Source organism: Cynara cardunculus, assembly GCF_001531365.2.
Source record: "Cynara cardunculus var. scolymus isolate 2C chromosome LG 12, CcrdV1, whole genome shotgun sequence".
Lineage (NCBI taxonomy): Eukaryota > Viridiplantae > Streptophyta > Magnoliopsida > Asterales > Asteraceae > Cynara > Cynara cardunculus.
Genome location: NC_037539.1, coordinates 126,746 through 154,398, shown reverse-complemented (window position 1 = coordinate 154,398; position 27,653 = coordinate 126,746). Strand labels below are relative to the sequence as shown.

General features: G+C 34.0%; 7 protein-coding genes across 8 annotated transcripts in view; 3 read left to right on the top strand and 4 right to left on the bottom strand.

Moving 5' to 3' along the window:
• Nucleotides 1-2,520, top strand: part of LOC112522709 (protein LAX PANICLE 2) — a 7,495-nt gene extending 4,975 nt beyond the window's left edge. Inside the window, exon 4 of the mRNA XM_025132004.1 lies at nucleotides 2,100-2,520. Coding sequence (XP_024987772.1) covers nucleotides 2,100-2,261 — 162 coding nt within the window. The 3' untranslated portion in view covers nucleotides 2,262-2,520. The remainder of the gene's footprint in view (nucleotides 1-2,099) is intronic.
• An 864-nt stretch (nucleotides 2,521-3,384) lies between these two features.
• Nucleotides 3,385-4,499, top strand: LOC112522950. The gene has a single exon (XM_025132312.1). It carries the CDS (start codon nucleotides 3,526-3,528, stop codon nucleotides 4,219-4,221), a length of 696 nt encoding a protein of 231 aa, XP_024988080.1. The 5' UTR covers nucleotides 3,385-3,525; the 3' UTR covers nucleotides 4,222-4,499.
• LOC112522949 (uncharacterized protein At2g33490-like) lies at nucleotides 4,389-8,498 on the bottom strand. Its single transcript, XM_025132311.1, has 11 exons — nucleotides 8,301-8,498; nucleotides 8,021-8,093; nucleotides 7,836-7,910; nucleotides 7,037-7,098; nucleotides 6,884-6,952; nucleotides 6,568-6,596; nucleotides 6,255-6,462; nucleotides 5,905-6,165; nucleotides 5,761-5,814; nucleotides 4,898-5,670; nucleotides 4,389-4,651 (listed from the first exon to the last, which is right to left on the bottom strand). The coding sequence occupies exons 1-11, from the start codon at nucleotides 8,406-8,408 to the stop codon at nucleotides 4,648-4,650; spliced, it is 1,716 nt and encodes a 571-aa protein (XP_024988079.1). The 5' UTR covers nucleotides 8,409-8,498; the 3' UTR covers nucleotides 4,389-4,647.
• Nucleotides 8,499-8,866: 368 nt separating this feature from the next.
• On the bottom strand, nucleotides 8,867-11,273 carry LOC112523267 (pyruvate dehydrogenase E1 component subunit beta-1, mitochondrial-like). 2 transcript variants are annotated; one of them, XM_025132793.1, is made up of 14 exons: nucleotides 11,156-11,273; nucleotides 11,033-11,086; nucleotides 10,839-10,919; nucleotides 10,745-10,771; nucleotides 10,584-10,646; nucleotides 10,414-10,500; nucleotides 10,200-10,325; nucleotides 9,983-10,116; nucleotides 9,829-9,901; nucleotides 9,664-9,729; nucleotides 9,539-9,580; nucleotides 9,346-9,470; nucleotides 9,138-9,252; nucleotides 8,867-9,049 (listed from the first exon to the last, which is right to left on the bottom strand). In XM_025132793.1, the coding sequence occupies exons 1-14, from the start codon at nucleotides 11,204-11,206 to the stop codon at nucleotides 8,981-8,983; spliced, it is 1,113 nt and encodes a 370-aa protein (XP_024988561.1). In that variant the 5' UTR covers nucleotides 11,207-11,273; the 3' UTR covers nucleotides 8,867-8,980. The 2 variants fall into 2 exon arrangements, with proteins under 2 accessions (XP_024988561.1, XP_024988560.1); XM_025132792.1 differs by having other exon boundaries at nucleotides 11,027-11,086; nucleotides 11,156-11,260.
• Nucleotides 11,274-14,545: 3,272 nt separating this feature from the next.
• Nucleotides 14,546-18,220, top strand: LOC112522708. The gene is made up of 3 exons (XM_025132003.1): nucleotides 14,546-14,642; nucleotides 14,696-14,853; nucleotides 17,877-18,220. Exons 1-3 carry the CDS (start codon nucleotides 14,546-14,548, stop codon nucleotides 17,979-17,981), a joined length of 360 nt encoding a protein of 119 aa, XP_024987771.1. The 3' UTR covers nucleotides 17,982-18,220.
• A 1,902-nt stretch (nucleotides 18,221-20,122) lies between these two features.
• On the bottom strand, nucleotides 20,123-21,396 carry LOC112522533 (NAC domain-containing protein 83-like). Its single transcript, XM_025131726.1, has 3 exons — nucleotides 21,071-21,396; nucleotides 20,711-20,967; nucleotides 20,123-20,623 (listed from the first exon to the last, which is right to left on the bottom strand). The coding sequence occupies exons 1-3, from the start codon at nucleotides 21,249-21,251 to the stop codon at nucleotides 20,345-20,347; spliced, it is 717 nt and encodes a 238-aa protein (XP_024987494.1). The 5' UTR covers nucleotides 21,252-21,396; the 3' UTR covers nucleotides 20,123-20,344.
• A 1,621-nt stretch (nucleotides 21,397-23,017) lies between these two features.
• LOC112523066 (delta(3,5)-Delta(2,4)-dienoyl-CoA isomerase, peroxisomal) lies at nucleotides 23,018-24,515 on the bottom strand. Its single transcript, XM_025132503.1, has 2 exons — nucleotides 23,843-24,515; nucleotides 23,018-23,271 (listed from the first exon to the last, which is right to left on the bottom strand). The coding sequence occupies exons 1-2, from the start codon at nucleotides 24,477-24,479 to the stop codon at nucleotides 23,081-23,083; spliced, it is 828 nt and encodes a 275-aa protein (XP_024988271.1). The 5' UTR covers nucleotides 24,480-24,515; the 3' UTR covers nucleotides 23,018-23,080.
• Nucleotides 24,516-27,653: the final 3,138 nt, after the last annotated feature.

Genomic DNA, 27,653 nt, shown 5'->3' with positions numbered 1-27,653 from the left:
AATCATGCATGTGATTACAAATTACATATATGTGCATGAAGGCATGAACATAGTAGGTAATATATAGGTTCACCTTAAATCAATGTATATACCAAAAACAGTAGTAAAGGATATGATGATGATGTAAGTTTTAATGAAGTAAAAATAAGTGTTAACGTGTTTGAATGGAATGCATGCTTTATATATGAAATGATTCATTATTGATAGGAAAGGAAGGCTTCTGCTTAAGTTATGTTATAAAAAAGTAAATTAAAGATGATGAGTTTATATATATATAGTAATAAATTATGAATGAATATAGATACACCTAGTTGCTAGCTACCAATTAAACATGTTTGACTTGTGAATACAAACCAGTTAACAAACAATCGTATGAATCTTTATTTAAGAAATAAATGCCTTTTTCTTAATATATATATATACACACACAAATACTTGTATTTCCTTAATCAAAATCATGTATAATATAAATGTTGTATGAATCCAATTACTAATCATATATATATATAGATATATAATATGTGTATGTATGTGAGAGAGAGAGAGAGAGAGAATGGGAATATATAGATAGAGAGTGGAGGGCAAAGAAAACTTAAATTATTGATGGTAGAATATTTGACATTTTAATTATTTATTATGGGATGGAAGAGAGAGAGAGAGAGACGTGCATGAGATTGGTAGATGATACATATAAACAAGGGAGGGGGAGGAGGAGGCATGGGTCAGCATTTGAAAGAATGTGTAAGTAATTAAAAAAAATGAATTAGTAATATAATAATAATAATAATAATAATAATAATAATAATAATAAAATGAAGGTGAAGAAGTCTAAAGGGATAATGATTGTAGGTTGAGAGCAAAGTCTTAGTCTGTGATGAGGGGTCCCTCTCCCTCAAATTTCTATAAAAATGATTAAACCCAACCTTAATAAATCTATTTTCTTAATTATATATATAAGCCATCATTCATTATATTAATCTTATAACATGGCGATGATGATATGATATAGTCTCAATTTTTCATTTTTAATTATTATATACATACAAATAATTAACTTTACATATACATCCTATCCTTTATGGATGGATGTTTGGTTTAATTAGGAAGCAAGCATAATAAGCATAAGCATAAGCATAAGCATGTATATATTATTAAAAAAAATGTGGAAATAATAGATGGAATTAATGTTGATGATGCACCACTTTAAAGAAACTGGGATTCAAATATTAAATTAATTTAGGAGTTTTGTTTTTGATACGGCGAATGTGTATAGAAAAAGACATTTGTTTGCTTTGGAGAAGAAAAAACTAAAGGTGGACCTCACCTAACATCCAACTTGTAGGACCCACCACCCACATTTCCTCTCACTACCTCTACCCTCTAACCTCATGCATACGTAATATTACTTCATTTTTCTTTCTAACCATTAACCATTTTATTCTCTCTTTTCTTTTTTGGGTTTCCAACAATTACGCTCTCACATCTTGAATTTAAGAAAATAAATTACAAAAATTGTAATAACTTAATCTTTCTAAAACCACATGACTTTTATCATTATTCACATTTATTTTGACATGGATTATCACTTTTATTTTATGTAATCTACTTTTTAACTCGTTTGTTTTGTTCTTAAATCTTTAACAACTATTTTCTTTTATAACTTGTAGATGTTTGTTTATTAGGATCTAAATTCACATCCTTATTCTTTTAAATATCTACCAACTACAAACGTTTTTCTCTTTAAAGATTGTCAATTTTTTTTTAATAATTGCTTATATAATCTATAATTCTTTACAAATATTGATCACATTGTATTTACTTGACATTTAAAAAACAATAAAATATGTTACCATAATTAACCGTGTCCTCATTCACATTTAATTTGTAGACGTAGTTTTTTTTATATAAAAGATGTAGAATATTATATGAATGTTAGATTTTACATTTTATATGACAAAATGAAAGTCTTTCTATATAAAAATTAAAAGCAAATTTATGTAAGGTGATAGTATAATTATATTTTACTTCTCACCCAAAAGTACGTTGTTACATAAATGTATGTATGTATGTATGTATCATGATGTTTGTTTTCCTTCCAGATAGAAATAACATGTAAAGGACAACAACTTTTACCATTCATGACGCTACATCATGTAAGAGATAACATATGGCACAATCCAAGGAGCGACGCAGTCTTTTCTCCAACTTCAACCAATATCGACGACCATCTGATGGTGTTAAAATATGGTAGGACTGCATGACCAACCAATGCAACTGTGTTTGTAACATTGCTAAATTATGGGAAATTTTTTAAATCCCCTCATTTTCTTTGTGGGTTTCGTTTTATTATGTTATTTGATGTTTCCTTTCTTGATTATTGTAGTAGCAAATAGCAACTACGCCATGAAATTAAAGGGAATCCTTTGAAGATACCCTTAGGCCTAACATGATCATGATGTGGATTTATTTGGGGATATATAGTTGTTATACATTTCATTTATTGAATTGATTGTATTTTGTTAGTTTGGCACTCCATCATTTCTCATCTCTCCTACCTTCCTTCCTTCCTTCTTCAATTGTTGCTAATTAATTTATAAAAAAACAACATATCTTTTTATCCTACCATGCACACAAAATTAAAATAACACTTGACCAACAACAAGCTTTAGGCTAAAAGTAACCGCCACAAAAAGATTAAAATGTATTGTGGTCGTCTCATATATATATATATATATATATATATATATATATATTGTTCATATAATATAATCATAGTTACAAGCTACATCCCTTTCTTTTTTTAGATAACTTGTGCTTACCCGTCTTATAACAAATCTTAATTAAAACTTTTTTTAGTAAAAAGAAAACCTACATAAAATCAGAATACATACAAGTTTTTTTCCAACTTAAAAGAAGATAATACAATATACATTGACTAAAGAAAAGTATGTCTTAAACTATTCCTTGATTAATTAGTCCCTTTGAAAAAGAGATTAATATCAGTAATATTTTTCAAGAAATAAATGATAGAGTAGGGAATGTGGTTGATGATTGGAAATGTTTAATTAGGATATATATATACCTCTTTCATCCCATGCAGTGAAAGTAATATTTGAGCATACATATTAATTCCATATATTTATATATCATATATATGCTGTCAATGATTTAGCGATTAATTTGCATGTGTGTGGGGAACATGACTTGACTTTATGTAAAAAAATTTGGTTGTAAAAGTAAAAGCAGTAAGGAGGGTCATGCGTTGCATATAGTATACAAGTCTAGTTGGTTAGCAATAAATAGGATCATCATGAAGATGCAACTGCTATGTATGTGTGTGTGTGTGTTCCTAATGAATCCATTTTGCCAACAACAACAACAACAAAAACAACTCTCCTCTCAATTCTCATGTGATTGCTTTAATACCACCACCAATACTACCTATCTCTCTTTCAACACACACCGCTATCTATCTCAAAAAACCAACATCAACTTGTTGTCAATGAATTGACTGTATGAATCATCATGAAAGACTTGTCCTTCCTTCTCCTCAAGAACTCCCTGGGTTTCAAGATGAAAAAGGGTTTCAAGAACTTGTGCAGTGGTGATGGCTCCACCTCTACTCTAAACCAGCAAATCAATCCTGATCATCACCCAACCCTCGAGGAGATGATCATGCATTTGGATTTGGAGGAGAAAATGGCCAGAAGAGCTAAGCTAGAGGACTACGGTGACGTTCATCATAGGATGTCTTGTGTCAACAGTTCCGACATCTTACGCTCTGCCAGAAACGCCCTCAATCAGTACCCTAGGTTTTCTCTTGATGGCAAGGATGCTATGTATCGCTCTTCCTTTCGCAACTTTGATCATGTCAATCTCACCACCCGCAAATCAATTGACCATGGTCGTTGGATTGGTTTGCCTGCAAAAGTTGCAGGGGAGAGGGTCATCTGGTGCAAGCCAGGGGTCGTCGGTAAGCTAATGGGGCTTGAGGCAATGCCCATTCCCGTAAGACTAAACCACAGAATGAACTCTTCTATTCTTAGGAAGCAAAATCTGAGGAGGAGAAGTTCAGAAATGGAAAGGAGAAAACTTGATAGCAATCGTACATGCGGAGTTGGTTCTTGTTCAAAACCCGCTACTGGATACTGTGTAATGAAGCCAACAGCAGTAGAGATATCAAGGAATGAAGTGGGTTGGCCCATGCGTCGGTTTCTGTAGGTTTTGGACGAGTCAACTTACAGCTGAATTCACAAAGACTTTCTTTTCCAGAAACTAGCTAGTGGAACTCAATCTCAATTATAAAAGGCCAGAGGTTTAGGGTTGTATTAGATCTTGTTTCAATTGTTAAGGATAATCAACTAGTTGAAGAATTTGCTGCAATGATGTCATGTAGGTGTGTGTTCTGTATACCTTAAGTTTGATTATCTTTTTGTCTTTCTTGTGTTTTACAACTCCACATCTCAGGAAATAATATTAGTAATATGACCTCTACAGAGTTAAAATGAGCTTCTCTAAGATGGTACTCCAATTACATGAGTGAAAAATATTGATGAGTTTATCTACAGTTTGATGCGTCTACCTCATAATATGAAACTTAACGTTTTCTCCCCCATAACTGCTTTAACCCGGATGTGCCATGATCCTTCACCTGAACTCATACAAAAGAAAGCTCAATTAGAAATACAAGGATCAAGGCATAATACAGGTTGAGAAACACACACATGATTAGTCCAAAGTTGAGCATTCAACTAATGAATTTATGTCAAAATATTGTATGGTTGTAAGTATTCAAGAAAACAGTTGTTAATCTCAGAATAGCCATGTGGGCTTTGCTGATTAAATCAAAGTAGCACAGAACATATTTGCAAATGAAGAAAAAGAGCAGTACATGTACCTATGGTTTGACGATTCGGCTCTTCTGAAATTCTGTGATTCTGTGGGTATGGATTGAATGGCCTCAGGGAGCACTGCAAGTGTAGATGCTGGAGACTTATTTATAACGTTAAAATCTGACCCACCTTTAAATGTCACCAAAGGGGCCGAGAAGCCAGCTTTTAAAGATATCTTAGAGGCTAAATTTGCAGGGGGCCTAGGGAGCTCATGGAGTTCACTAATTTTAGGCGATGACACAAAACTATTACTTGACAAGGGTAGTTTGGTAGTTGATGCTGGGCGAAGTATTGAGATGCTTGAAAGAGATCCAGAAGATTGCAGAGTTGTTCCAATAGGACCACTAGCATATGACAGAGACTTGTTTGGCTGTGCACTACCAGCCAAAGGACCAGAGAAAGCATGTCTAACAGATGAGCATGGATCAGATTTACTACTCTTGTTGCTCTCCTTCACTACTGAGTGTGTGTTTGAGACTGTTGGTCCTGAGTTCTTCTCCTTCCTCAAAATATCTTCATACTTATGCTCCAAAGGGGATGAATGCCACATATTATCATTAGTTGGTCGAGGACCTTGAGCATCCAATCTTGGACTCTTCTCAAGTGGTGTTGGGAGAACATATGTGTTCAGCTTTCGGACAGATGACTGTCGCATCTGTCTAAACGTTTCACTCGCTTCAATATTATTCATGGCAGAAAGTGGTGCTGATTTGCTGCCTGCATTGAGCTCTATATCGAGGATAGATGAGTTCCAGAGGGGCTTCCTGCGCACGTTTTCCTGCAAAATCATAATCATGAAATGTTTGTTCTATAATGATGGAACATTCCACATGCTGGGTAGTAGGTCAATGGATGTGAAATGTTTTACCTTGACCGAGTTCAGTGAAGCAACTTGTGGAAATGTAAGGTCTGCACTATCTAACTGTAGAAAAAGAAACAGAAATAGATTAAACAGATGGCGATAGGTAATGCATTCAGAAGCAAGAAGAGCATACAGGATATGGAGCATCACCTCCATTGAGTTTTCTGAGCTAGAAACCTCATTCTTCTGATCATTCCTCTGGTAGTCAAAACTCAATTCACCATCTTCATGCATGTAATGATCATCATCACTTTCATCTTCATCATCTTCGTCATCAGTAAGAAAAACAGAGTCCCTATCATCGTCTTCAAGCCCACTGAACTGGTAATCAATATGCTGCTGTTCGGTTACTAATTTAACGTGTGGCTCAATTGCTTCTAGAGATTTTAGAGCCTTCCTGAAAAAGCACATCTGTGTTTCTAACATGTAAGAGGTGTTTCCAAAAAACATCTATGGGCTACAAACCAAATGACATTATTTTACTTGATTCAGATGCAAACCTGAGCAGCGTGGTGGCGAGCAGCCTGTGTTAGAAGACTACGAGATTGCCCCCCTTTTAATGACTTCATCCGGCAAACAAATAAAGTAGCATCCTCATCAAATTCTTCCTGAGCTGCTCGCAGCTGATGGGAGGAAATGTATTCTCCTTTACTGCTTCCCAACCTTCTCTTGTCTTTGTGTCTAATTTTCATTTCTTCATGCAAAATCCTGGGATGACCATATTATCCATACAAGGTTACTAAACATTCTTTTCACTAAGCGAACTTAAAACGAATACCTAAATGGAGAACAAGAATATGAATAGTTTCGGACCTCTTCTCATCGCATTGCCTTTTCATGTCCTGCAAAAGGAGGGCAAAATAATATGTAATAAATAAATATCAGCAACAACCATGTCATGTTGTGAAATAAATGTATGGATAGAGAATTAGCAGGTGGTGTAACACCACGAAACAATGTTGATAATTTTCTATGATTCATATTCATGAAGGTAATCCTAGGAGTTATATCCAGAGTCCAGACAACCACCGACTAAAATCCTGCGCATGACCAACTACTATAAAATTGGCAAGGGGTAAATGATTGATGTGTGTCACTTGAAAATTATAAGAGTAGAGAAATTACATACCTCGACTATACGCAATTCATTAAGAAGGGACTCTGAAGGGACTGTGATTGTCCGTGCAATATGTGCACGCTGAAAAAGGAATTCATAAACATCACAAAATAGTAATACACATGAAATTGGAGAAGCAGCAAAATGATTAGCATAAGAACTCACATAATGATCAACCAGATTCTGGATTTCAAACTGCACCTTTCCCAACATTAGCAAGACTCTACCTGCAAAATGGTTGGGTTTAGAAATTTATGAAAAAACGAATAGACAAGAATGGGGAATTTTCTAAGATACAAGATAAGAGATGAGAGCTTCTCATACAACATATTTGGCATGAAAAAGACTGAATCAGTGAATAATGTATCATCTCTATAACTGCAGAACCAAGATAATAACAAAGAATGGCATTTAGATGACAAAGGGCACAACGGTTTGAGTTGGCTTTGGTTTTTTCAGTGTAGAAAGTTTCAGCAAATTTTGTTTTAGTTTGTGGACCAATTCTCATCATTTTTGCACAGGCTGTTACCTCAATTATGACAGGTTTAGATATCAATTCAAGGACCGCTCTTTACAATATTAACTTATTTATTCAAAACACCTAGACATGTCCAACTAGTAGTAGTTGATGGTGATCTTGCTCAAACCGTTAAAATGCTGTTGACTGAGTCGATGAGAAATAAGTTAGATACTTATTGTTCATCTTCAAAACTCAAAGCGTACAAAGTTCTTAGCAGAAAGGTGGGAAATAGGCCACAATTCACATTTCACAGAATAAACCATGGACATTATCTTTGCTGATAGGGTAATGAAAAGGCACAGAGACACATTCAATTTCACGAAACTGCACAAAAAGTCTGATGCTAGAGTCAATAAGGATAAAATTAATAAAACCGAAAGAAAATTTGGAGTTGCATAAACAATTTTCCACTATGGACAGAAACATCATAAGCTTGATGCTCACCACTGTCTTCATCGTCGTTTAGTGAGGTTTTCTCGAGAAGACAATCTCCCATTTCCCGTAATGATTCCGAGAATTCTGAAACAGACAATAAAAGTTAGCAAGGATTTGCTTGTGGAATATATATATATATATATATTATATATAAAAAAAAATAGATTTGTTGAGAAGAGGCGTGGGTGAAATACCGTAAGCACTGTTGGCTGTGGCTGCAGCAGCTGAAAGTAAACTGTCATAGCAGTCTTTCATGTCTAGCATGTCCTGCAAAACATAAAAATGGTAAAGGAATCAATTATTACGGATAAAAAAAGATTTGTATCGAATCCAAGGTTGTTCCTTTTTAGCTTTGGACATGGTGAGAATTGATAAAAAGGTTGCCTAAAAAGTCAAGATCATCTATTGTGAATAAGATCCAATTGAATAGTTGGTTTTTTGGAATTAAAGAGAAGAAAGAAATAGAAATAAAACCTGGGAAGCCTGAGAAAGCTCGTCCGATTGAGCGAGATTGTTATGGCGTTGATGATGATGATGCCTGTGTAGCCCTAAGCCGCGGAGTTTCTTGAAGGGAGTCTTCATGGTGATTAAAGCTTGTTGTGAGATGGGATTGCAAAAATTTGGTGGTAAAATGATGGAGATTGGAGGAAGAGGAAGAGGAAGAAGAAGGTGATGATTGTGGGATTCAATGGTCAAAGGTCAAAATTCGGTGTTTGTTCAACTCTCGATCGTCATCTTTAACTTTCATGTTTAGGGGGCGACTTCACTGTTGCTTTGATTATTTAATTAATTGCATTTGGAAATTTATTTTATGCTTATTCCATCTTTATGTTTTCCCATATTTTTTATGGTTAATCTTGAATTTCTGAAACCATCTCCACCTTCTTCATCTTATACTTGTCATCTAAGTTTCTTTTTTTCATGATATCTTATATATACTTTTCGATTATTAAACTTATACTTTTAAATAATTCATTTAATGCTCAAATGTTATGTTTATTAAACAAGTCTTTTTTTAAAAATAAACAAACAAAAGGCTAATAAAATCATACACAAACCGACAACAACTTGTTTCGTCCTTATTATTACAACAAACTAAACTTAACTTGAAAATTCACCAAAATTATTACATATTTCATGTCTCTCTCTATAAGTTAAGCAGTTGCAACCATGGGTAGCGATCTGTAGCATACTCTTTTAACAGCACCAACAATATCCTCGATCTGCAAAATTAATCAACTTTAACCAACCATCTTTTTTTTCTTTTTAAGGTGAGATGAAAGAATCAAATTGAATTGAATTGAATTTGACCTGAGGAAAAGCCCGTCTCTCAAGATTTGCGGCATAAGGCGTTGGAACATCAGCAGCAGCAATCCTCTCCACTCCAGCATCAAGATAACCAAAGCTATCCTCAACCACAGATGCACTACATAATAGCAAAAACATAACCAACCATTTTATACTACTTTCTAACATACCCACCTCTTTCTTTCTTAGTATACATATATTACTAACATACCATATTTCAGCACCAACACCATGTTGAGGAAACCCCTCCTCCACCGTAATCAGTCTGTTTGTTTTCCTCACTGATGCGTTTATCGTGTCTCTATCTAGTGGTCGGATGGATCGCAGGTTTATTACCTATTTAACTCTCACAACATATTACAAATATGCTCCTTCAACCCAAAACACAATCAATATCAACTTACCTCTGCATTTATCCCTTCTTCCTTTTCGAGTATTTCAGCAGCCTATAAGAAAAAAAATCAACATCATGAGATCAACTACTCAACAAGTGTTACCTAACACCCATACCCATAAATTAAAAATATACCTTAAGGGCATATCCCACCATCTTGGAGAAAGCTGTGATTGTTACATCTTTTCCTTCTCTTTCAATCTGTCATCAATAAATAAATAAATATATTTATTTATTTATTTATTTTAACACTTTTGGTTCATACTACCCTACTTTACCTTAAAGCTGTTCATTAATTACCTTGGCTTTTCCTATAGGAAGGCAGAAACTTGAATCAAGGGCTTCCGCAGAAATGGGGAAGGACTCACCATATCTAAAACACACACAAGCCAAGCATCACTAAAATGGAATGACAAGAAACAAACAAACAAGGAGTCATAAACATGTTACTCACAACAACTCGTTTTCAAGAAAAACAACAGGGTCAGGGTCTTGGATTGCAGCTTTTAGAAGTCCACGAGCATCTTCAGAGGAGTAAGGTACAAGCACTTTCAAACCAGGAACTGAACCATACCATGCACTATAACACTGTTATGTAAAGGAATTATGTTATCAATCTGATATAGGGGTATGAGATGCTTCAAGTGAAATCACCACAAAAGCGAGCTTACCTGCGAATGTTGAGCACCAACACCCGCAGCAGGACCATTTGGTCCTCTGAAAACGATGGGTACATTAATCTGGCCTGCAGACATGTAGTTCGACTTTGCTGCAGAATTGATGATATGATCAATTGCCTGCAAACAGAAGAAGAAAGGCTAAATGTTTACTTCCCTTTGCTAGAAACAACAAGGACATATCAGGAATGAAATATAGGTATCTAACCTGCATAGAGAAGTTGAAGGTCATAAACTCTATCACAGGCCTCAGACCATGATACGCGGAACCAACACCAATCCCGGCAAAGCCAGCCTGAATAATTAATGCAAGCAAGTATACATTTTAGTATCAAGTCATGAGTAAGTTACTAAAATGGATAGGAGTAACTATTTAACCTCTGTGATAGGCGTGTCAACAACCCTCTCAGGACCATACTTGTCCAGTAAACCCTTGGTTATCTATCAAAGCAAAAAACAAATCCATATATATATATATACATGCATGCTTGTTGGTTGTTTAATTTGAGAAACCTAAGCCTAATTTTCAGTATTCTAACCTTGTAAGCACCTTGGTATTCTCCAACCTGCAGAATATAACATATGAGAAAGAGAAAGGAAGAAGATACAATCATCAAGACAAGATTCTTTTACCTCTTCACCCATAATAAAAACATTAGGATCAGCAGCCATTTCCTCATCGAGAGCAGAGTTAAGAGCATCTCTTACTGTCATCTGTAAATCCTTGAAATCAAAATCTTTAAAGGAAAAAAAACAAGAAACTAGCAGAAAAAAAGGTTGAAAATAAGGCTACAATGCATGTAAGTAGAAGGGCAACTCACGGTCACCTCTTTGGTCGCAGATGAGTAAGTCCTCATAGTTGCTGCCACAGGCCTTAGCCTCTGCACATAAGAAAAGAAATTGAATACAAGAAAGCTTGAAACAAATGGTGCAAGATTTTCCATATATACCAGAAGAGACAAGCCCCTGGCAGCAACTTGGTGGCTTATAAAACCCGGCATCAGCTTGTGTGGGAAGAGAAAACACAACTAATGAAAAGTGGATATTTGATGAAGAATTGAAGGAAGTGACAGTGCCCAGAATTGAAAGCAGAGAAATGGAAATATAAAGGCAGCTCCATCTCCATGCCATTTTGGACTCTGGAAAAACCCCAACTACCCTTGCCATTTAAGTTTTCATATAATTTTCATTAAATAATTATAAACAAGAAGAATTCAACTACTTTTAGGTAATTGTAAATGACCTCATTTTAAAAATCTATATTATGTTATAAAACATTTTGATAAAAACTCTTAAGAATTATTCTTTATATATGAATTACTGTTTATTAATGCATATTACTTAAAATTTAATATTACAAGTAAATTGTGCATAAATACAACTTATTAAAGCTCTGTTTTTGAATTCGTATAACTAACTGCAAATAAAAATAATCAAATACAGGATAAACATCTCATTTTAAATATAAAAAAATATAAGATATAACTAGAATAATCATTGAGTTCTAACATAATCATTATCTTTATAAAAGTTATATTGTTAAGCCAAAAATAAATTATTTCTCTATTAGACCTAAATTAAATTATAATAAATTTTTGAATTAAAGAAATTGTAAAAAAAAAAAAACAAGAACTTTTAAATAGTTAATTTTGATATTAATATCGATATAATTTCAAAAATAAAAACATTATCTTTCTTACAAAGGAAAATTGCACCAAAATGGAACCAACTTTTACATGATTCTCATTTTGGGGAACGAACTTTCAAAATCGTCATTTTGGAGAACCAACTTTCACTTGATTCCTATTTTGGGAAACCAACTTTTAAAATCGTTATTTTGAGGAACTAACTTGCACCTAATTCCTATTTTGGGAAACCAACTTGCAAAATAATTATAGAAAAATGGGAAAATTACACCAAAATGGAACCAACTTTCATTTGATTCCTATTTTGGGGAACCAACTTTTAAAATCGTCATTTAGGGAATTAGGGGTCTCTATCGAACTTTTTGTTTATTTAAGGGTCTGATTGATCTGTTGAACAGGTAACAGATAATTTAAGGGTCTCTATCAAACTTTTGGTTGGATTTGCCAAATTTGATTTAAATTTTAATATTGACACAGATTGGTTAAATATAAAAATCTTGAATGTGATATTTAATATTTATTTTTTATTGCATCAATTAATTTTTTCTATTAAATTGATTTTTTTATTGCATTAGTAAAAAACAATTCTTATCGTGGTAATTTGGATTTTTCGAATTCAATTTGATATCTGAATTTAAAGAAACGAGATTTGAAATGAAAAATAGATTTTATTGCATTAATTTTTGAAAAGAAATGAATTTTAGTTATTTTTCTATAATTATTTTGCAAGTTGGTTTCCTAAAATAGGAATCAGATGCAAGTTGGTTCCCCAAAATGACGATTTTGAAAGTTGGTTCCCCAAAATAGGAATCAGGTCCAAGTTGGTTCCCAAAAATGACGATTTTGAAAGTTGGTTCCCCAAAATAGGAATCAGGTGAAAGTTGGTTCCCCAAAATAAAAATCAAGTGAAAGTTGGTTCCCCAAAATGACGATTTTGAAAGTTGGTTCCCCAAAATAAAAATCAAGTGAAAGTTGGTTCCCCAAAATGACGATTTTGAAAGTTGGTTCCCCAAAATAGGAATCAAGTGAAAGTTGGTTCTATTTTGGTGCAATTTTCCCTTCTTACAACCACATAAACTTTGTTATATCAACAGAGACAAAAAAAATAAAATATTAAAATAAAATGTATTCTGCTGGTATAAAAAAATAAAAATAGAAATTGATATTTTTTTTTTATAATATAAGTAAACTTACAAAAAAAAAACACATTTACTACATCCAAATGGTAAATGGCAAATGGCAAATGGCATGGTGGATGAAAAACGTGAAACATAACTTCCTCACCACTCACAACTTCCATACCCCCTACCCCTTTATTTTTAGAGTTTATTGGAGTCATAATTAAAAATAAAAAAAAAAGACCATATATAATTGTTTATTACTTGAAGATTAATTGATTGGTAATATGATGTAGACCAAACGGTGCTTCATGCTATTAGTTTGTTTCTTTTGTTATACCGTAAAAAATTATAGGGTTGTAAAAGTGTCATCGAATTAATTTGATATGTGTCACTGTATATATTTTAAGATTGCAATGAAAACACACATTTCCCTTGATAAAGTTGGTTTGCAAGACTTTTACAATATGTTCGTTTCAAAACATCATAGCTAAACATGAGCTTACAACACCAACACCTCATCATTAAACATGGAGATACTTTTTTCATAAAGATTATAATCATCGTATTAATAAGGTTTAACAGTTATCTTGTATATGAGCGTGATGTTTTTTTGGTGAGTTTTATGAAGTTCAAAGGATATATATATATATATATATATATATATATATAGAGAGAGAGAGAGAGAGAGAGAGATGATTTCAAATACAACTCATCGCATTTGTACAACCAATGTAACCCAATAAATTGATATAATTATGGAAATGATGAGAGTTCATTTATTATGATTTGAATATTTATGGAAGATGAATATGATTCATTAATTGTGATCAATACTTTATATTGGGAAATAATCAAAACTTCTATAAAATCATATATTAATCAAATGAAATAGACGGTTGAGATTGAGTTGTATTGGTTGCACGAATGTAAAGAGTTGTATAATAACCAATCTATATATATCTATATATATATATATATCTATATATATATTAGAAGGGTACTTGTGCAATGCAGCAAGATGCATCTCGACTTTAATGTTTCATTTTTTTTTGTCTTTATCGATATAATACAATTTTAAATGGTTTTGAGAAAGCGATAATGTTTTAAAATATAAATTTGAAAATAATTTATCGATATTAGTATCAAATTTACTATTTAAAAGTCTTTGTTTTTTTGTGTAATTTCGTTAATTCAATGATTTGATTTAATAATATAAATTTTTATAAGTATAATAATTAAGTATTCTGTTAGAACACAATGATTATCCTAATTATGTTTTAGATTGTTTATATTTAAAATAAGATATTTATTTTGTATTTAACTATATTTATCTGCAGTTAATTAAAAATTAAAAATAGAGTTTTGATAAGTTATACACACACATAATTTATTTGTAATCTCGAATTTTAAATAATTTATATCAATAAACAGTATTTTATGTATTAAAAAAATAATTTTAAGATTATCAACTGCTTTAGGTATATTATTTATAAACTTAAATTTTAAAAAGTATACATTATTAAACAATATCAACTATTTAAATTAAAATATTAGTATTAAATTATTTACCTAAATGTCATGTGTCATAGTCATAGTCATAGCATCGGATATATTAACGCAAAAAGTCCAGTTAGTAGCCCAGCCCAGCCCAGCCCAGCCCAGCCTATTAGGTAGGTACATAGCATAGCTTCGATTTCGAATAAACATGAAGCGAGCGAGTGAGTGAATACTATCATCGGAATGAAAATGGGAGCTTTTTGGGGGACGCGAGTTATGGAAATAGTGAAGAAGCACGATTCAGGAGGCCTCGTCTGGAAGAGAATTAAGCTCACTACTACCCGTAAAGCCAACGCCAAGAAGCGTATTCTTCGAGTTTGGCAGGTCTTTCTCTCTCTCTCTCTCTCCCTCCTCTAGGGTTTTGTATGCCGTATTTGACTTGATAATAATGCCATTCAATTCATCTGTTTCTTAATCGATTAGTCTTATCACCTGGGAAATAAACAACTTCAATGCTATGTTCTTATGGAGTTATGCGGTTACTTTCTGAAATTTGCTTTAGACAGGAGAAAACCTTACTACATCAAGGATATTGTAATTAAACTATGTGCTTCATTCCTGTTTTGAGGTAGGAAAAATGGAACCTTCAATTCTCACAGGCATGCCTAGCCACATGACTAGGCTTGTGTAGGTCTGAGGCCTGTCGATGCATAATACCCTTGACATCTTGTGTGGTTGACAGTTGACACACGTTGGCCTCAAAGGTAGGATATGATGAACCCAGATAGAAGTGGATGGTTTTCTACTGAAAACGGCTTCAAAGTAATCCACTTCTATGGTTCTTTGTGTTAAGCAGAAGGATAAACAGATATTGAGTTGTCTTCAGTGCCTTGCCTTTAGTCTCTTCAGTCTTCACCTCTCATCTTTTGTTTGTAATGATTCTCTTGATGAGCTTGAGGTTAGTGGCATGTCTATGGTTAATGCTGATTGGTGACTCGTTTACTGATGTTGGTTGAATGTCTTTGGTTCATGATTTGATGCTAGTCTAGTATTACTATTGATGTTGTTGGTCAATTCATTTAAATGTTAAATTGTCAATTCATGATAATTTAAGTGAATATTAATGATTCTTCGTCGAATGTTGATAACGTTATTATGTATGTGTTAATGCTAATAATGCTTCAATAAATTCAATATGTCAAGTGTATATGCTTTATTTTATCTCTTTTATACATGTGTAACCGCATGCACACACATATACATATCATCTTTTGCAAGCCATGTTCCTCACTTTGTTGGGGTGCTTGTAGCTTTTACTATTGCACACTGTCTTAAATAATTGTGATTGGGAGTTTGGGACTAATAATTTTTTGGAACCTGTTCTTCGAAGTTCAAAGACAATGTGACATGGAGTTGCAAGTTAACACCCCCCAACACAAAAAAGGGGAGGGGGAGGTGTTATATCAGGCTGTTTGCATTAATTGTGCAGCTGGTCATGTAACTTTGTTATTGTTGACATAAAGGAAAGATGAATTGCCCGTCTTTTGTAGCAGTAGTATAGATATGTCATTCCCAGTCTTTGTTTGTTATGTGCCTTGCCTCTCGTCCTGGGATCTGGGGTGACTGTTGCACACTTGTCTTAAATAATAGTGAATGGGACCAACCCTGCTTGGAACCTGTTTCTCAAAGGCAATGTGACATGGAGTTGCAAGTTAACCAGGGGTGAATGTGTTAAAATTGAGCTGTTTGCATTGGTTGGAGAGCAAATCATGTGAGTTTAGGAAAGATGAATTCTCTGTCGTTGGTCACAGTAGTATTTACATATCATTCTTATGTGACATCATGTCGGCCATCCCAATTGTGGTGCCATCCTCAAGTTACCACACAATTAAATAGATCATATATAAAAGGGAAGGATTTGTGTGGATGAATGCTAGTGCGCAGATCATGTAAGTTCATTGTTGGCAGAGCTTGTCAAGGAAAGGGGAGAGCTATACTATATATATTCTAAAATGCTGCAGGCCTTCCACCAATATTGTGAATTATATTTTAATCAGTGCCATAATTAAGATTTCTCTGAGAAAGAGTTGATAAGTACATGTAGAAGTTGGGTTTTCAATAGATTAATATGTGGACTGTGTGAGCTTAACTTAGCGCATTGTTATATACAATGCAACTAAATATTGAAACCCGAGGAATTGCTCAGGTCGCTGATTTGTATTCCAGAGCAGGCGTGCCTTCTTTTCAAACGAAAATACCAACATGTAGTTCTCTTTTCGTTTTTTGGTAACTAGTAGTTGATGAATAACAGGATAAGGAGCTCCCCTGCAGTTTCAATTCAGTGTTCAATTTGCAGGGAGAGTGCCATTTGAGCAGTCACATTTTCCGAAAAAGAGCGACATGCAAATTTTCTTTGATACTTGTGACTAGCATGAAATTAGTGGTAACATTCTGAAAAATAAAAGAAAGAAAGATACCACCCAGTATACAGTGGTATTATCCAACAGTATTCAAAGGACTCCATTCGGTGTACTTACAATCTGTTCACTGTTTACCATCTCTACTGCCACCACTCAAGCTACACCCATCACCTCTTTCCAGAGTTCTCAAATACATGTGGATGCATTATCTCTCTCACCTGGAGTGGACTATTTGCTAATGTCCTAGAAGGTGGATGGGTAGATATTAGCAACCCATGGTTTTATGTTTTTCTGTGATTTTGTGTCTTCTTCAAATCCTTATGTGCAGTCAGAAGATAAGTTAAACAAGATTAATGCTGAACTCATGGGAAGTAACCTGGTCCTCGTCAAGAAGTCTTTAAGCATTTTAACGTTTTCTGCATGGCAGGGGGCCTAGCCAACTCTATCGGCCGGGTGGCCATGGATCGGAAACTCGATAGAGGTTCAAGGGTGATGATTCTGAAAGTTTAGACGTGGCAGTGGCATGCTGCTTGTCCTTTGTGTTCTTGATAAATGCATCATAAAAACTTTCAGCTAACATTGATGAGTCCTATCTGTTACCTTGTCGTCTCCCATGTTTCCATCCTTCCTTTGTACTTCTCTGAAAAGTCCATTTTTCCTTTTTGGCCCTCTGTTGCAAAGTTCCATCTCTGAAAGATGAAACCTTGAACATAATGACAACCCCATGGTCGGCTTTCTTTTCTATCTTCGAACATCCTTTTTTTCATTTTGCATTCCTCTTGTAAGCACAGCTTCAGTTTACACCTTTAGTTTTATGATTCTATTTGTTGCTATTACATGTTAATTTATCAGAGAACAATTTTAAGTTTTGCACTCAACTGTACCTGTAGTAAATTGTTTCTTTATAATGGTTATAGATGTAATTGTTCCTCGAAATCTAACTTCATTAGGTATATGAAATGATAAAAAAGTTTCTCCCTTTTGTAGAATGAGGCAGTCTTGAGGGAATGCTCACAGCCACCACCTTCAAAAACGTCACAGATGAATGCTGAAGGGTCAGGGGTGCAAGAAGACACCATTAACCAAGACTAGACAACAATTAGTAAGAACACATAACAAGCCTGAAGGGGTGTTAATTTTGCCTCCGCTTAGCCTTATTTTTATCTATTAAATGTGTGTGCGTTTCTTTAGCATGGACTCTAGAAATCCATAAGTTTTGTTAAAACTGAAAAAGTATATGATTACCCTTTCCTTTCTTGATGACATCCTTCATCTGTCTTTCTTGTGGGATTTTTTTATGACATGAATAGAGTATGAAATTGGTGTTATCATTGCTATATTAGGTTTGGCATAGCAGAAGAGCCTGATATTTCTGAAGTTAAATATCTAAATAAATCCAGTTGTTAGATGCGTCTAATTAGTGGATTAGTGTTAGGTCATAGTCTTTTTTTGTATTTTTTCCGCAGAGTTTATTACAAGTTGATTTTAAGATAGATCACCATCAGTGTCAAGTTTGTAACAATTGTAGGGAGAAGGTTTTGCTGTTTGAAACACGGCCACAGAAGCGATGATTCCGAATCTTGGAATAAGATAATGAGGACCCATGTTAGATTTTGGAATATGTGGTTGGATAAGATAGCAAAGGTGGACACTCTAAGGTTCTGCTCTGAAAGGGGAAAATTCCTTGCAAGTCCCTGTCGAAAAGACATTGGAGATAAGGAGACCAGGGTTGAGAGTGATATGTTAAGAGAAAAAGAATGACAAATCCCTTTTTGCTCCTTTTGTGCTAGAAACCAAAAACCCATCCTATTGTTTTGTAGTGGTAGAAGTCTTTTGAGGCCATTAGTGGATTTGGTATTTTGCACGCAACATCCAAACCAAATTTGCACCCAGATATCCATCCTATAGTTTTTTAAATGATGGTATTTTTGAAAGGGGATTCTGTTGGAAAGTTTGTTAGCATGTTGCATAAAGTCCGTACTCCTCAGTGATATGGAAGATCCGAGGCTTTTTCGGCGTATCTTTTGAGTTGATCGGTCCCTATGTAATGGATGAGGTGAGCAGGTTCTTTTTGGTGGCATATATGTGAGTGTTGTGGATGAAAATGGTGGTTGAATAATAATAAGTTCATGTGATGGTGGCGGGGGCCTACCAGAACCCAGAACCAGACGGCAATATTCATTTTATTTTCTGTAAGGTAGTTTAAGTTTTGATTCTTGATTAACCAAACCCACCCCCATGTTGTTTGAATTAAAGCCTTTACAGAAAGAAAAAAAAGGAGGGGTCGCTGTTGCAGAGAGTGTAAGCAACCGATACCATCCCTTTTTCCAAAATGAACAGCATTTAAGGTGGTTGGGTTTTGGAATTGGTCAACTGATGTATGTACTGGAGGTGGAGGACCCCTCTCCCTCTTTTCTCTTTCTTTGCTTCTTTACTTGTTTAAAAAAAGGTAGAAAAACTGGGGTACGTAGTAATTGATTAATTGGTTGGTGTTTGCAATTTGCAGGCCTCCTGATCGATGTTTGTTTCTTGTTAGAAGAAGTCCTTCCCAGTGAACTATAAGGAAAAGGAATAGGAATAGGAAATAGAAGTAGGTGGTAAATTGGAATTGGAATTGGAATTGGATGGTGGTGTTTGAAATTGAATGATGTGACAAAGGTATTGGTAAAAGGATGATTGAAATAAAATCCATCTAGTATTAAAAAATGTGAATTAGAGAAGAGGGTGACGTGAACAACTCCAACACCCATGTCCATAAAATACATATCTTTTGCCATATATACATCTGTGAGTTATTATTGAATTATTATTTTGACTTTTTGTAGGCATAATCGTAATTCGTATCATATGTGCATTTTGTTGGAATATGTTTGTTTGTAAAATAATTGAACTATTTGATAATTGCCGGCCTCCTTAACATTAAACCTTAGGCCTATTATCAACCCAACCGATACGCTAGGATACTTTAATTGACAATCCACGTCCCCTTGTTGTCATCAAATCCAAACCTACCTCTACCCTTTATATTTAATTCATATATCTCTATTATTATTATTATTATTATTATTATTATTATTCATTTTAAAGAGTCTGGAGATAAAATTGCTTCATTAAGGTCAAACCACCACCAGCAGCAGCAGCGGTGTGTTGTGTGTTTTAAAAGGTTTATGTACAATGCACGGAATCTTATAAATAAATAAAAATGCATACAAACATCTTAGATATAGATATATGTGTATAATTTAAGTTGAAGAAAGATGAAATTGGAATCATCAAAAACAGATTACAAAGTAGCAGCTACTTTCTTCTTTCCTTCCTTCCTTTCTCTCTTGTTTCTTTCCATGGATGAAGGAAGGTAGAATGAATCTTAATATCTAAATTGGGAATTATTCTTCTGATTAAGCTTCCTAAAAATTAATAAATTTAAGCATCCACTCCACTACTTGTAGTGCTCCTCACTCTTTTCTCCTAAAAGTCGATACATCATAGCATTTGCTGCTGCTCTGCTCCTCCTCATCATCCTCACTTGTATTAGTATTGGTATTAGTATTAGTAGTAATCCCACTTGAACCAGATGATAGTAATGGCAAATCCCCCTTCCTTTTACTTGCCATGAAATCATAGAATATTATTGGATTGGACTTGCCTTTTTGCACATTTTTCTCTTGTTTTTCCTCCTCCTTCTTCCCTCTTTTCTTCAAGAAAATCCTGCACACCACCCACTTCTCCATGCCCTGTGTGTGTAACCATCATACTGGCTTAATTAGTGATAGAACAAGTCTCCCATAGTTACACACAATGCTTCATTTCATTTTTCTCACCTGGGCTTCTGGGCTAGCTGCTGCTAGTCGGTACTCATGCATAATCCAATCAGTTCGACGTCCGCTCGGTGGCTTCCCTTTATAGAAAACCAAAGTCTTCTTCATGCCCACTACTTGCTTGTTCCGCCAACTAACAATCTGCTTATCTAACCCGGTTGCTTTCCAGTATCCAGATAGTGTGGAGCGGTTGGATCGGTTTCCATTCGGGTATTTGACTTCCCTGCTGCTGAAGAAGAACCTCTCCTGCTGCAAATCACCTAAACCAACAACAAGACATACATTTTATTATTAAACTTTTTTTATTTTTTATTTTTATAGAGAGATGATTTGATAGGAAGAAGAAGAGGCATAGTGGTAAACCTGGTAAATCCCAAGGATCAGACTTGCAAACATCAACCTCAGGGATGATGGAAGCAGGCAAAGGGAAAGAGTGGACCTTGCGGTTCAAGTATTGTACCACAAGCTCTTCGTCTGTTGGGTGGAACCTGAACCCAGGAGGCAATCTCAAGACACCAAAATTATCCATCTCTTTCAACACCATTAGGAATGAGATAAATATATATCTATATATATATATATATAGAGAGAGAGAGAGAGAGAGAGAGAGAGATAGAGAAGAAGAAGAAGAAGAGAGATGAGTATGTAGGTATGTAAGAAGCAAAATGAGGGTGTCTTTATAGTAGAGTAATTGGGGGCGGTACAAAGAAGAAGAAGAAGAAGAAGAGGAGGAGGAGGGGGAGGACGACAAGTGTGTTTGGCGTAAACCGGACTCAATCTCCTCCTTTCCCATATGACGCAATTAATTCTTCTTTTTTCATAAAAAATAATAATAATAATAATAATAATAATAATAATAATAATAATAATAATAATAATAATAATAATTAATAATAATAATAATAATAATACAGAGTTGGTCCCTCTGGTTCTTGGTTTTGCTCATTTAAGGGGGGAAAAAAGATTCACCCTAAATCAAATGAAAGGAAAGAAGCAATGATTTGTTTGCAATTAGACATATTAATTTAAGTTGAATTGTGGTTAAGAAACATCCTTCAAATATGATTACAATTCTAATGAAATGAGATTAAAGATGTCAAGTATTTGGTTTATGTTGGCTATAAATATAAATATAAATATACAAAATTGAACAACTTCCAGCTAATTACATATAGTAATTGTGTTTGCTGAAGGACATAGGTTTTAAAGGGTTTGTGTTTTAGCCCTGAGGCTCATATAATAAGTTAGATTAGAATTGAGAGAGGTTGTAGTTGGTCAGGTATGTTGAATGAAAGAAAATGAAAACATGAAGCCTTTGAAGTGATGGTTGTGGGATAAGTATACAAGACAAGACGTCTATGAAATCAAAATGTAATGGGATTGTGAGAGCAAATTTTATAATTTTAATTTCTAGTTGTATGGTATTGTTGTTGATTTTAGGTAGAATGTTATGATATGATGAGTTGTATGGTATTGTTGTTATATCATCTGTCATTGTTTTATTTGATAATAAGAAATATAACTTCATGTCTCCACAACCACAAAGATTGATAATCTTTATTTAAACGTTTAATTATATTGTATAATAATAATAATAATACATATGAGCCTTTCCTTTCCTTTCCTTTCATATATAATATATAATAGGTATATAAAAGGTAAAAGATGAGAAGGTGGTGTTTGCGTGTGAGAATTGGAGATTGAAACCTGCAATTATTATTCTATTCTTTACATAATATATTCATTTTCATTTCAATTTTCAAACCTCTCCTCTCCTCTCCTCTTTTACTTTTATATATAATATAACATAATAAAAAAGAAAAATTACAACTCTATTGTTTATATTTATATCCTTAATTAGGTTTAGATGTAAGTTAATATACAAAATGAAAGAAGCATATATATAAATGTAATGTTGACCTGAAAATACTATATTATAAGTTATTGATGATGGTGATGGAGCATAAAACCCAAAAAACATTTCCATTCTACCATTGATTGCTTTGTTTTGCTTAATATTTTATATAAATGTCCAACTCCAACTCCAACTCCAACTCTTGAATTAGCTGCTGCTCATGAAATAAACAATCTGAATACCAACTCTATATTCCACTCGGCTAATAATTAAATCTGCATACCAACTCCATTTCTTAGCTGGTTTGCAAAATAAAAGATGTAAATGTATATATATTTAAATCAAATTGGATTTGTTGTTATTACAGGGGTAGGGGTAGGGGTAATACCCATAATTTTGAAAACTATAATTAAACATATTATTTAGTAATAAACCAACAATGACCGAGTTAGTTTAACACAAGCAGCCCATTCGATGACTTAGTAAGATAACAAGATACATATATAAATACATAGGAATCAGAGCTTGGAAAAGGAAGGTTTTCTGTTTTGTGCGCGTGCGGCTGCAACCTCCTTTAAATCATTTGATAAAAACAGAGCAGAGTTCCAAGTAGCAACATAATCCAAACCTTCATTCAATCTCATCTCTCTACTTGTTATCATCACCCTTTTCGTCCCTATCACCGCCAATCCAGATTTTGCAGCAATCCCTGTTTTCAATAACAAACACATCTCAATCAACCAACCAATTTCTGCTACTCTCTCTTCAAAACCCTTGTCTTTTACACACTCTTCACCTCTAACAAGCTTCTTGTTATACAGGTACCACTACGCTACCTTCAATGGTGTTGGGGTTTGATTTTGATACTTGAACAAAACTAACAACTTAGATCCTCCTAATAACCCCCTTTCTAATGCTAATGCTAATGCTAATGCTAATGCTAATGCTAATGCTAATGCAATTGATTTTGATATACTTCCTTCCAGTTCTCATAGCTAATTCTGATTAGGTCATTGAGGCTGCTCTTACATCACTCACCCTCTCCATCCCCAATAACACCTTAAATCTTTGCATTCCCTTCACTCATAAAGTAGCAGAATGCAATTCAAATATCAATCTACAACTCCATATCTTGTATTCTCAAATTCCTCCTTAAGAGTTAAGTTAGAGGTAATATCATTATCATTATCATTATCATTCTATTCTTAAACTGCTCCTTGTAATTTATCAGAAAATGAAATCAGCAATTCAGAATATATATATATGTATATACCACTCACCCTCCGCAATAGCTCCAACGCCTTCATCCATATCTGCCTTGGAACCAAATGTTTTGGAAACAAGTCCCATCGCCTTTGCTTCCGAACCAGAAAAAGTGCGTGCGGTGAGAGCCAAGTCCATGGCGTTACCATACCCAACAATCCCCGGCAACCTCTGGAGCGATCCCAGATCTGCTGTGATAGCCAAATCAACCTCCTTCACGCAAAAGTAGGCGTCCTCCGTGCAAAACCTCATATCGCAGGCAGTGATCATATCAACACCTCCACCAATACAAGCACCTTGTACGGCGGCGATGACGGGTTTCCGGCAGTGTTCGATGGCACTGATGGCGTCCTGCATAAACTTGATGTGGCGGCGGGATCTTTCGGCAGAGCGAGCAGGGTCTGAACCAGTGTGGATGTCTGCGGTAAGCGAGGCTAGGGCTTTGAGATCGAAGCCGGCGCAGAAGTTATTGCCTTTGGCGGATAAGATGATGACGGCAACGTTAGGGTTTTGGTCGAGAGAGGATAGGGCAGCTGGGAATTCTTGAAAGAATTGGGATGAGAGGGCATTACTACGGCGAGGGGTGTTTAGGCGGAGGATGAAGACGGGGGAGGGAGAGTTGTCGATGATTTCAAGGCTCGTGTATTTCTCCATTTTTACGACTCTCTGTGGGGTGGGATTTCAAATTTCATACATAGAGCGAGCAAAGCATACGTAACTTACATTTTCAGTCCTTATGCTTTGAAACTTATTACATATCTTATAATTAGTTCAAAATGAATTATAATTTTTAGTAGCCCAATTCTATTTCTAAACCAAAATGAAAATCACAATGCAACATTTTCTAAAATTTAAACCCAAAACAAAAATTGTCATCAACTCTAAAAAAAAGTATACATAAATCCTTTGAACAACTATTACTACCGCAACATATGCATTTCTATCCTTATTTTTGACTTATTAGGAGTTTTTTGTTATGTATTTGACCAAATAAGATCCTCTAGTTTTTATACAACCTGTCACTAAAATACCCCTAGGAAAGGAAAGAGGATCAAAACTCAAGTACATTGTAAGTGGTAGTGACAACAATTACGTTCCTGTGAGGTCGCTTCCGTAACTCGACAATTATAGGTTAACAATCACAAAACTGAAATACCATTTTACATCATTATTAAGTATACATGTTGCAAGCATAATAAAGTTAAGTAATTGTGATTCTTGACATATACCAAAAATTCTCTTATTTTCACTACAACATTATGTCGCATTGTCACCTACATTCGCTCCAATAATACCCCATCTATAAACACTAAATATAAATAGTAAACATTGACTTATACTTTTAAATCATTTTTTACAATCATATGCTACCTTATTTTTTGAATTACTGAGAAACATTTTTTATTTAATAAGCTATAAATAACTTTTTCACAAACTACCCTATGATGTGGTTTGGTTTGAAGGAATGAAATTAATTTTGGAGCATTTTCATTTCAATCCTATGTTTGGTTTGTTGGATTGTCCGGATCTGTAATCCTAATATTTAATTGAAATCCTTCAAATATAGGATTTTTAAATCCTTAGGGAGTAGTCGGGATTTCATAGAATTATATGCAATAAGGTTCTAAAAACATTTGTTTTGTAATGATCGATTAATAAACATGTAATTCAATTATTTGTATATTTGTTTATAATTTTTTTTACAAATTATTTATAAATAATGAAATCCAATTTCATTCCAAATCCTACAAACCAAACACACGCTGATTTCAAATCCATTCCAATCTAAATCTCTCCATGAAATCCAAATCTCTAAAAAACAATCCTACAAACCAAACGGATCCATAATATACTTTATTAAACTTGTCTTTTTAACTGTTTTCAATTATGCCTTTGTATTTTACATAAATGTTCATATATATATATATATATATATATATATATATATATATATATATTAGGTCATTTGACTCATTTTATATCAACTCGTTTTTTACAAATGTAACAAGTTATATCTAACAACCAACTTNATATATATATATATATATATATATTAGGTCATTTGACTCATTTTATATCAACTCGTTTTTTACAAATGTAACAAGTTATATCTAACAACCAACTTGTTAATAAACAATTAGTTTATCAGTCAACAATTAGTTTTTAACCTGGTTTGCCAAAAATAGCTTTAGTTTGATGTAATCATCATTTTGAATGAAAAAAGACTAATAATAAATAAATAAATAAAGTTGTTGGAGTGGGAAAAACGAGAAAAGTAAAGGTAAGAGGCGCTGCCGTTGGTCCAAAAACTGAAAGAAAAGGAAACCGTCACCATGACTTTAGGTTCCGAGTCAAACGGGCATTCCCCATTTCAACATACAATTATTAAATGCTACATTAGAAGGGGAATCAACAAAACATCAAGCATCAAATCTTTTGTAGTTTTGTTGATGTCAAGCAGCAATTTTGTTCTTCGAAACAGTCATCAAATCGCTATTAGATGATTGGTGGCGTTCTTGTAATGTTAATGCCGTCAATTTAAGAGTGTCGCCATTAGTTGTGGTTTGTGGTTCTCGGTTGATTTATTTCGTAAGCTTTGATCAAACAAAAAGGCGGAAATTGTAAGGTCAAGACTTGTGGTTTTAGTATTAGTTTTTCTACCCAAAATATAAAATATCTGAAATTTGTGACTCATTCATTGCATTGCATTGCATTGCATTTTATAAAAAGCCTAGCTTATTAAATACTTGATATAAGAAGTTGACATAGTTTGAGATTGTACCCCTATTAATTACGTACGTTATGGGTTGGAGTTGTTAGGAGACGAAGGTTTAGGAATTAAATTAAATAAATTATATACGTTACAAACTTAGCTCGAATAGTCGACATATTAATTAATGTTTAGATCGATGCATGCCAATTGTCAACCATGGGAAAATCAACTAATCGACTTGACCCCATGATCACCCACCTACATTTTATCCATTCTCATGATTACAAGACATATTAATGCATACTCGCATTTGCTTATAACTTCAACAAGTTTTAAGTTAAATACCTTTTTATCTAAAAAAAATAAACTATGGGTTATAGGAAAACATTCATTTTATTAAATACGATAACAACTTTATCACATGTGATAATACACCTGGTGGAGAGCAAACGACTTGGCCCACAATTAATAAAGGTCGGTTACATCTCTAAATTTAGTATCACGTGTGTTTGATTATAGTATAAGCTTGGGTGTTTTTGCATTTTATTAAATGTATGTGTGTGTGTGTGTGTGTAGATGAAGGGTCATATGATATTTATATATTAAAAAATAGAAGTATCCTGGGTGTTTGCATGTGCCTTTTATACTCGTTGCCGGCTCCTGATGTAACGTGCTCCGGCCATGCCAAACCGTAGTACTTTTTTTAATTGGAAATCAACATTTATGATCATCTTAACGATACACTAATCTTCTCAAACCTTGTCACAATCAGCACCGGGGAAACAAACACTAAACGCTCTATGAATGTGTATTTTATCAAATCAATCGACATCAAAGGACAACAAAACCACACACTCCATGCATGCCATCTATCAAAACGACAAGGAATTTATATACCATGATAGGGAGATCAATCTTCTGAGTGTTGATTGAAGCATTCAAGAACTCATATCCCCTTCATTTGGGGGGATTTATATAAGTTTCATTAAAAAAAAAATGAACTCAATTTCTATACAAAAAGTGGCTTTTATAACAATATATGATTTCTTCAGCTTTACATGCCTTGCATTTACTTTCTTAAATTTCAACCAGACACAATATATATATATATATAT

What these genes read in the sequence shown, in the direction of transcription:
- LOC112522950 (XM_025132312.1), top strand. Translation starts at nt 3,526, where the DNA reads ATGAAAGACTTGTCCTTCCTTCTCCTCAAGAACTCCCTGGGTTTCAAG.
- LOC112522949 (XM_025132311.1), bottom strand. Translation starts at nt 8,408, where the DNA reads ATGAAGACTCCCTTCAAGAAACTCCGCGGCTTAGGGCTACACAGGCAT. An exon ending in AGAATCTGGTTGATCATTAT is followed by an intron (nt 6,953 to 7,036) that starts GTGAGTTCTTAT and finishes TTCCTTTTTCAG; the next exon opens with CGTGCACATATTGCACGGAC. An exon ending in ATGAATTGCGTATAGTCGAG is followed by an intron (nt 6,597 to 6,883) that starts GTATGTAATTTC and finishes CTCCTTTTGCAG; the next exon opens with GACATGAAAAGGCAATGCGA.
- LOC112523267 (XM_025132792.1), bottom strand. Translation starts at nt 11,206, where the DNA reads ATGCCGGGTTTTATAAGCCACCAAGTTGCTGCCAGGGGCTTGTCTCTT. An exon ending in TTTTTATTATGGGTGAAGAG is followed by an intron (nt 10,772 to 10,838) that starts GTAAAAGAATCT and finishes TATATTCTGCAG; the next exon opens with GTTGGAGAATACCAAGGTGC. An exon ending in TTGGTGCTCAACATTCGCAG is followed by an intron (nt 10,117 to 10,199) that starts GTAAGCTCGCTT and finishes TTTACATAACAG; the next exon opens with TGTTATAGTGCATGGTATGG.
- LOC112522708 (XM_025132003.1), top strand. Translation starts at nt 14,546, where the DNA reads ATGTCATGTGTCATAGTCATAGTCATAGCATCGGATATATTAACGCAA. An exon ending in AGCCCAGCCCAGCCTATTAG is followed by an intron (nt 14,643 to 14,695) that starts GTAGGTACATAG and finishes CGAGCGAGTGAG; the next exon opens with TGAATACTATCATCGGAATG. An exon ending in GTATTCTTCGAGTTTGGCAG is followed by an intron (nt 14,854 to 17,876) that starts GTCTTTCTCTCT and finishes TCCCTTTTGTAG; the next exon opens with AATGAGGCAGTCTTGAGGGA.
- LOC112522533 (XM_025131726.1), bottom strand. Translation starts at nt 21,251, where the DNA reads ATGGTGTTGAAAGAGATGGATAATTTTGGTGTCTTGAGATTGCCTCCT. An exon ending in TGATCCTTGGGATTTACCAG is followed by an intron (nt 20,968 to 21,070) that starts GTTTACCACTAT and finishes TTGTTGGTTTAG; the next exon opens with GTGATTTGCAGCAGGAGAGG. An exon ending in CAGCTAGCCCAGAAGCCCAG is followed by an intron (nt 20,624 to 20,710) that starts GTGAGAAAAATG and finishes TTACACACACAG; the next exon opens with GGCATGGAGAAGTGGGTGGT.
- LOC112523066 (XM_025132503.1), bottom strand. Translation starts at nt 24,479, where the DNA reads ATGGAGAAATACACGAGCCTTGAAATCATCGACAACTCTCCCTCCCCC. An exon ending in CGTTGGAGCTATTGCGGAGG is followed by an intron (nt 23,272 to 23,842) that starts GTGAGTGGTATA and finishes TATTGAAAACAG; the next exon opens with GGATTGCTGCAAAATCTGGA.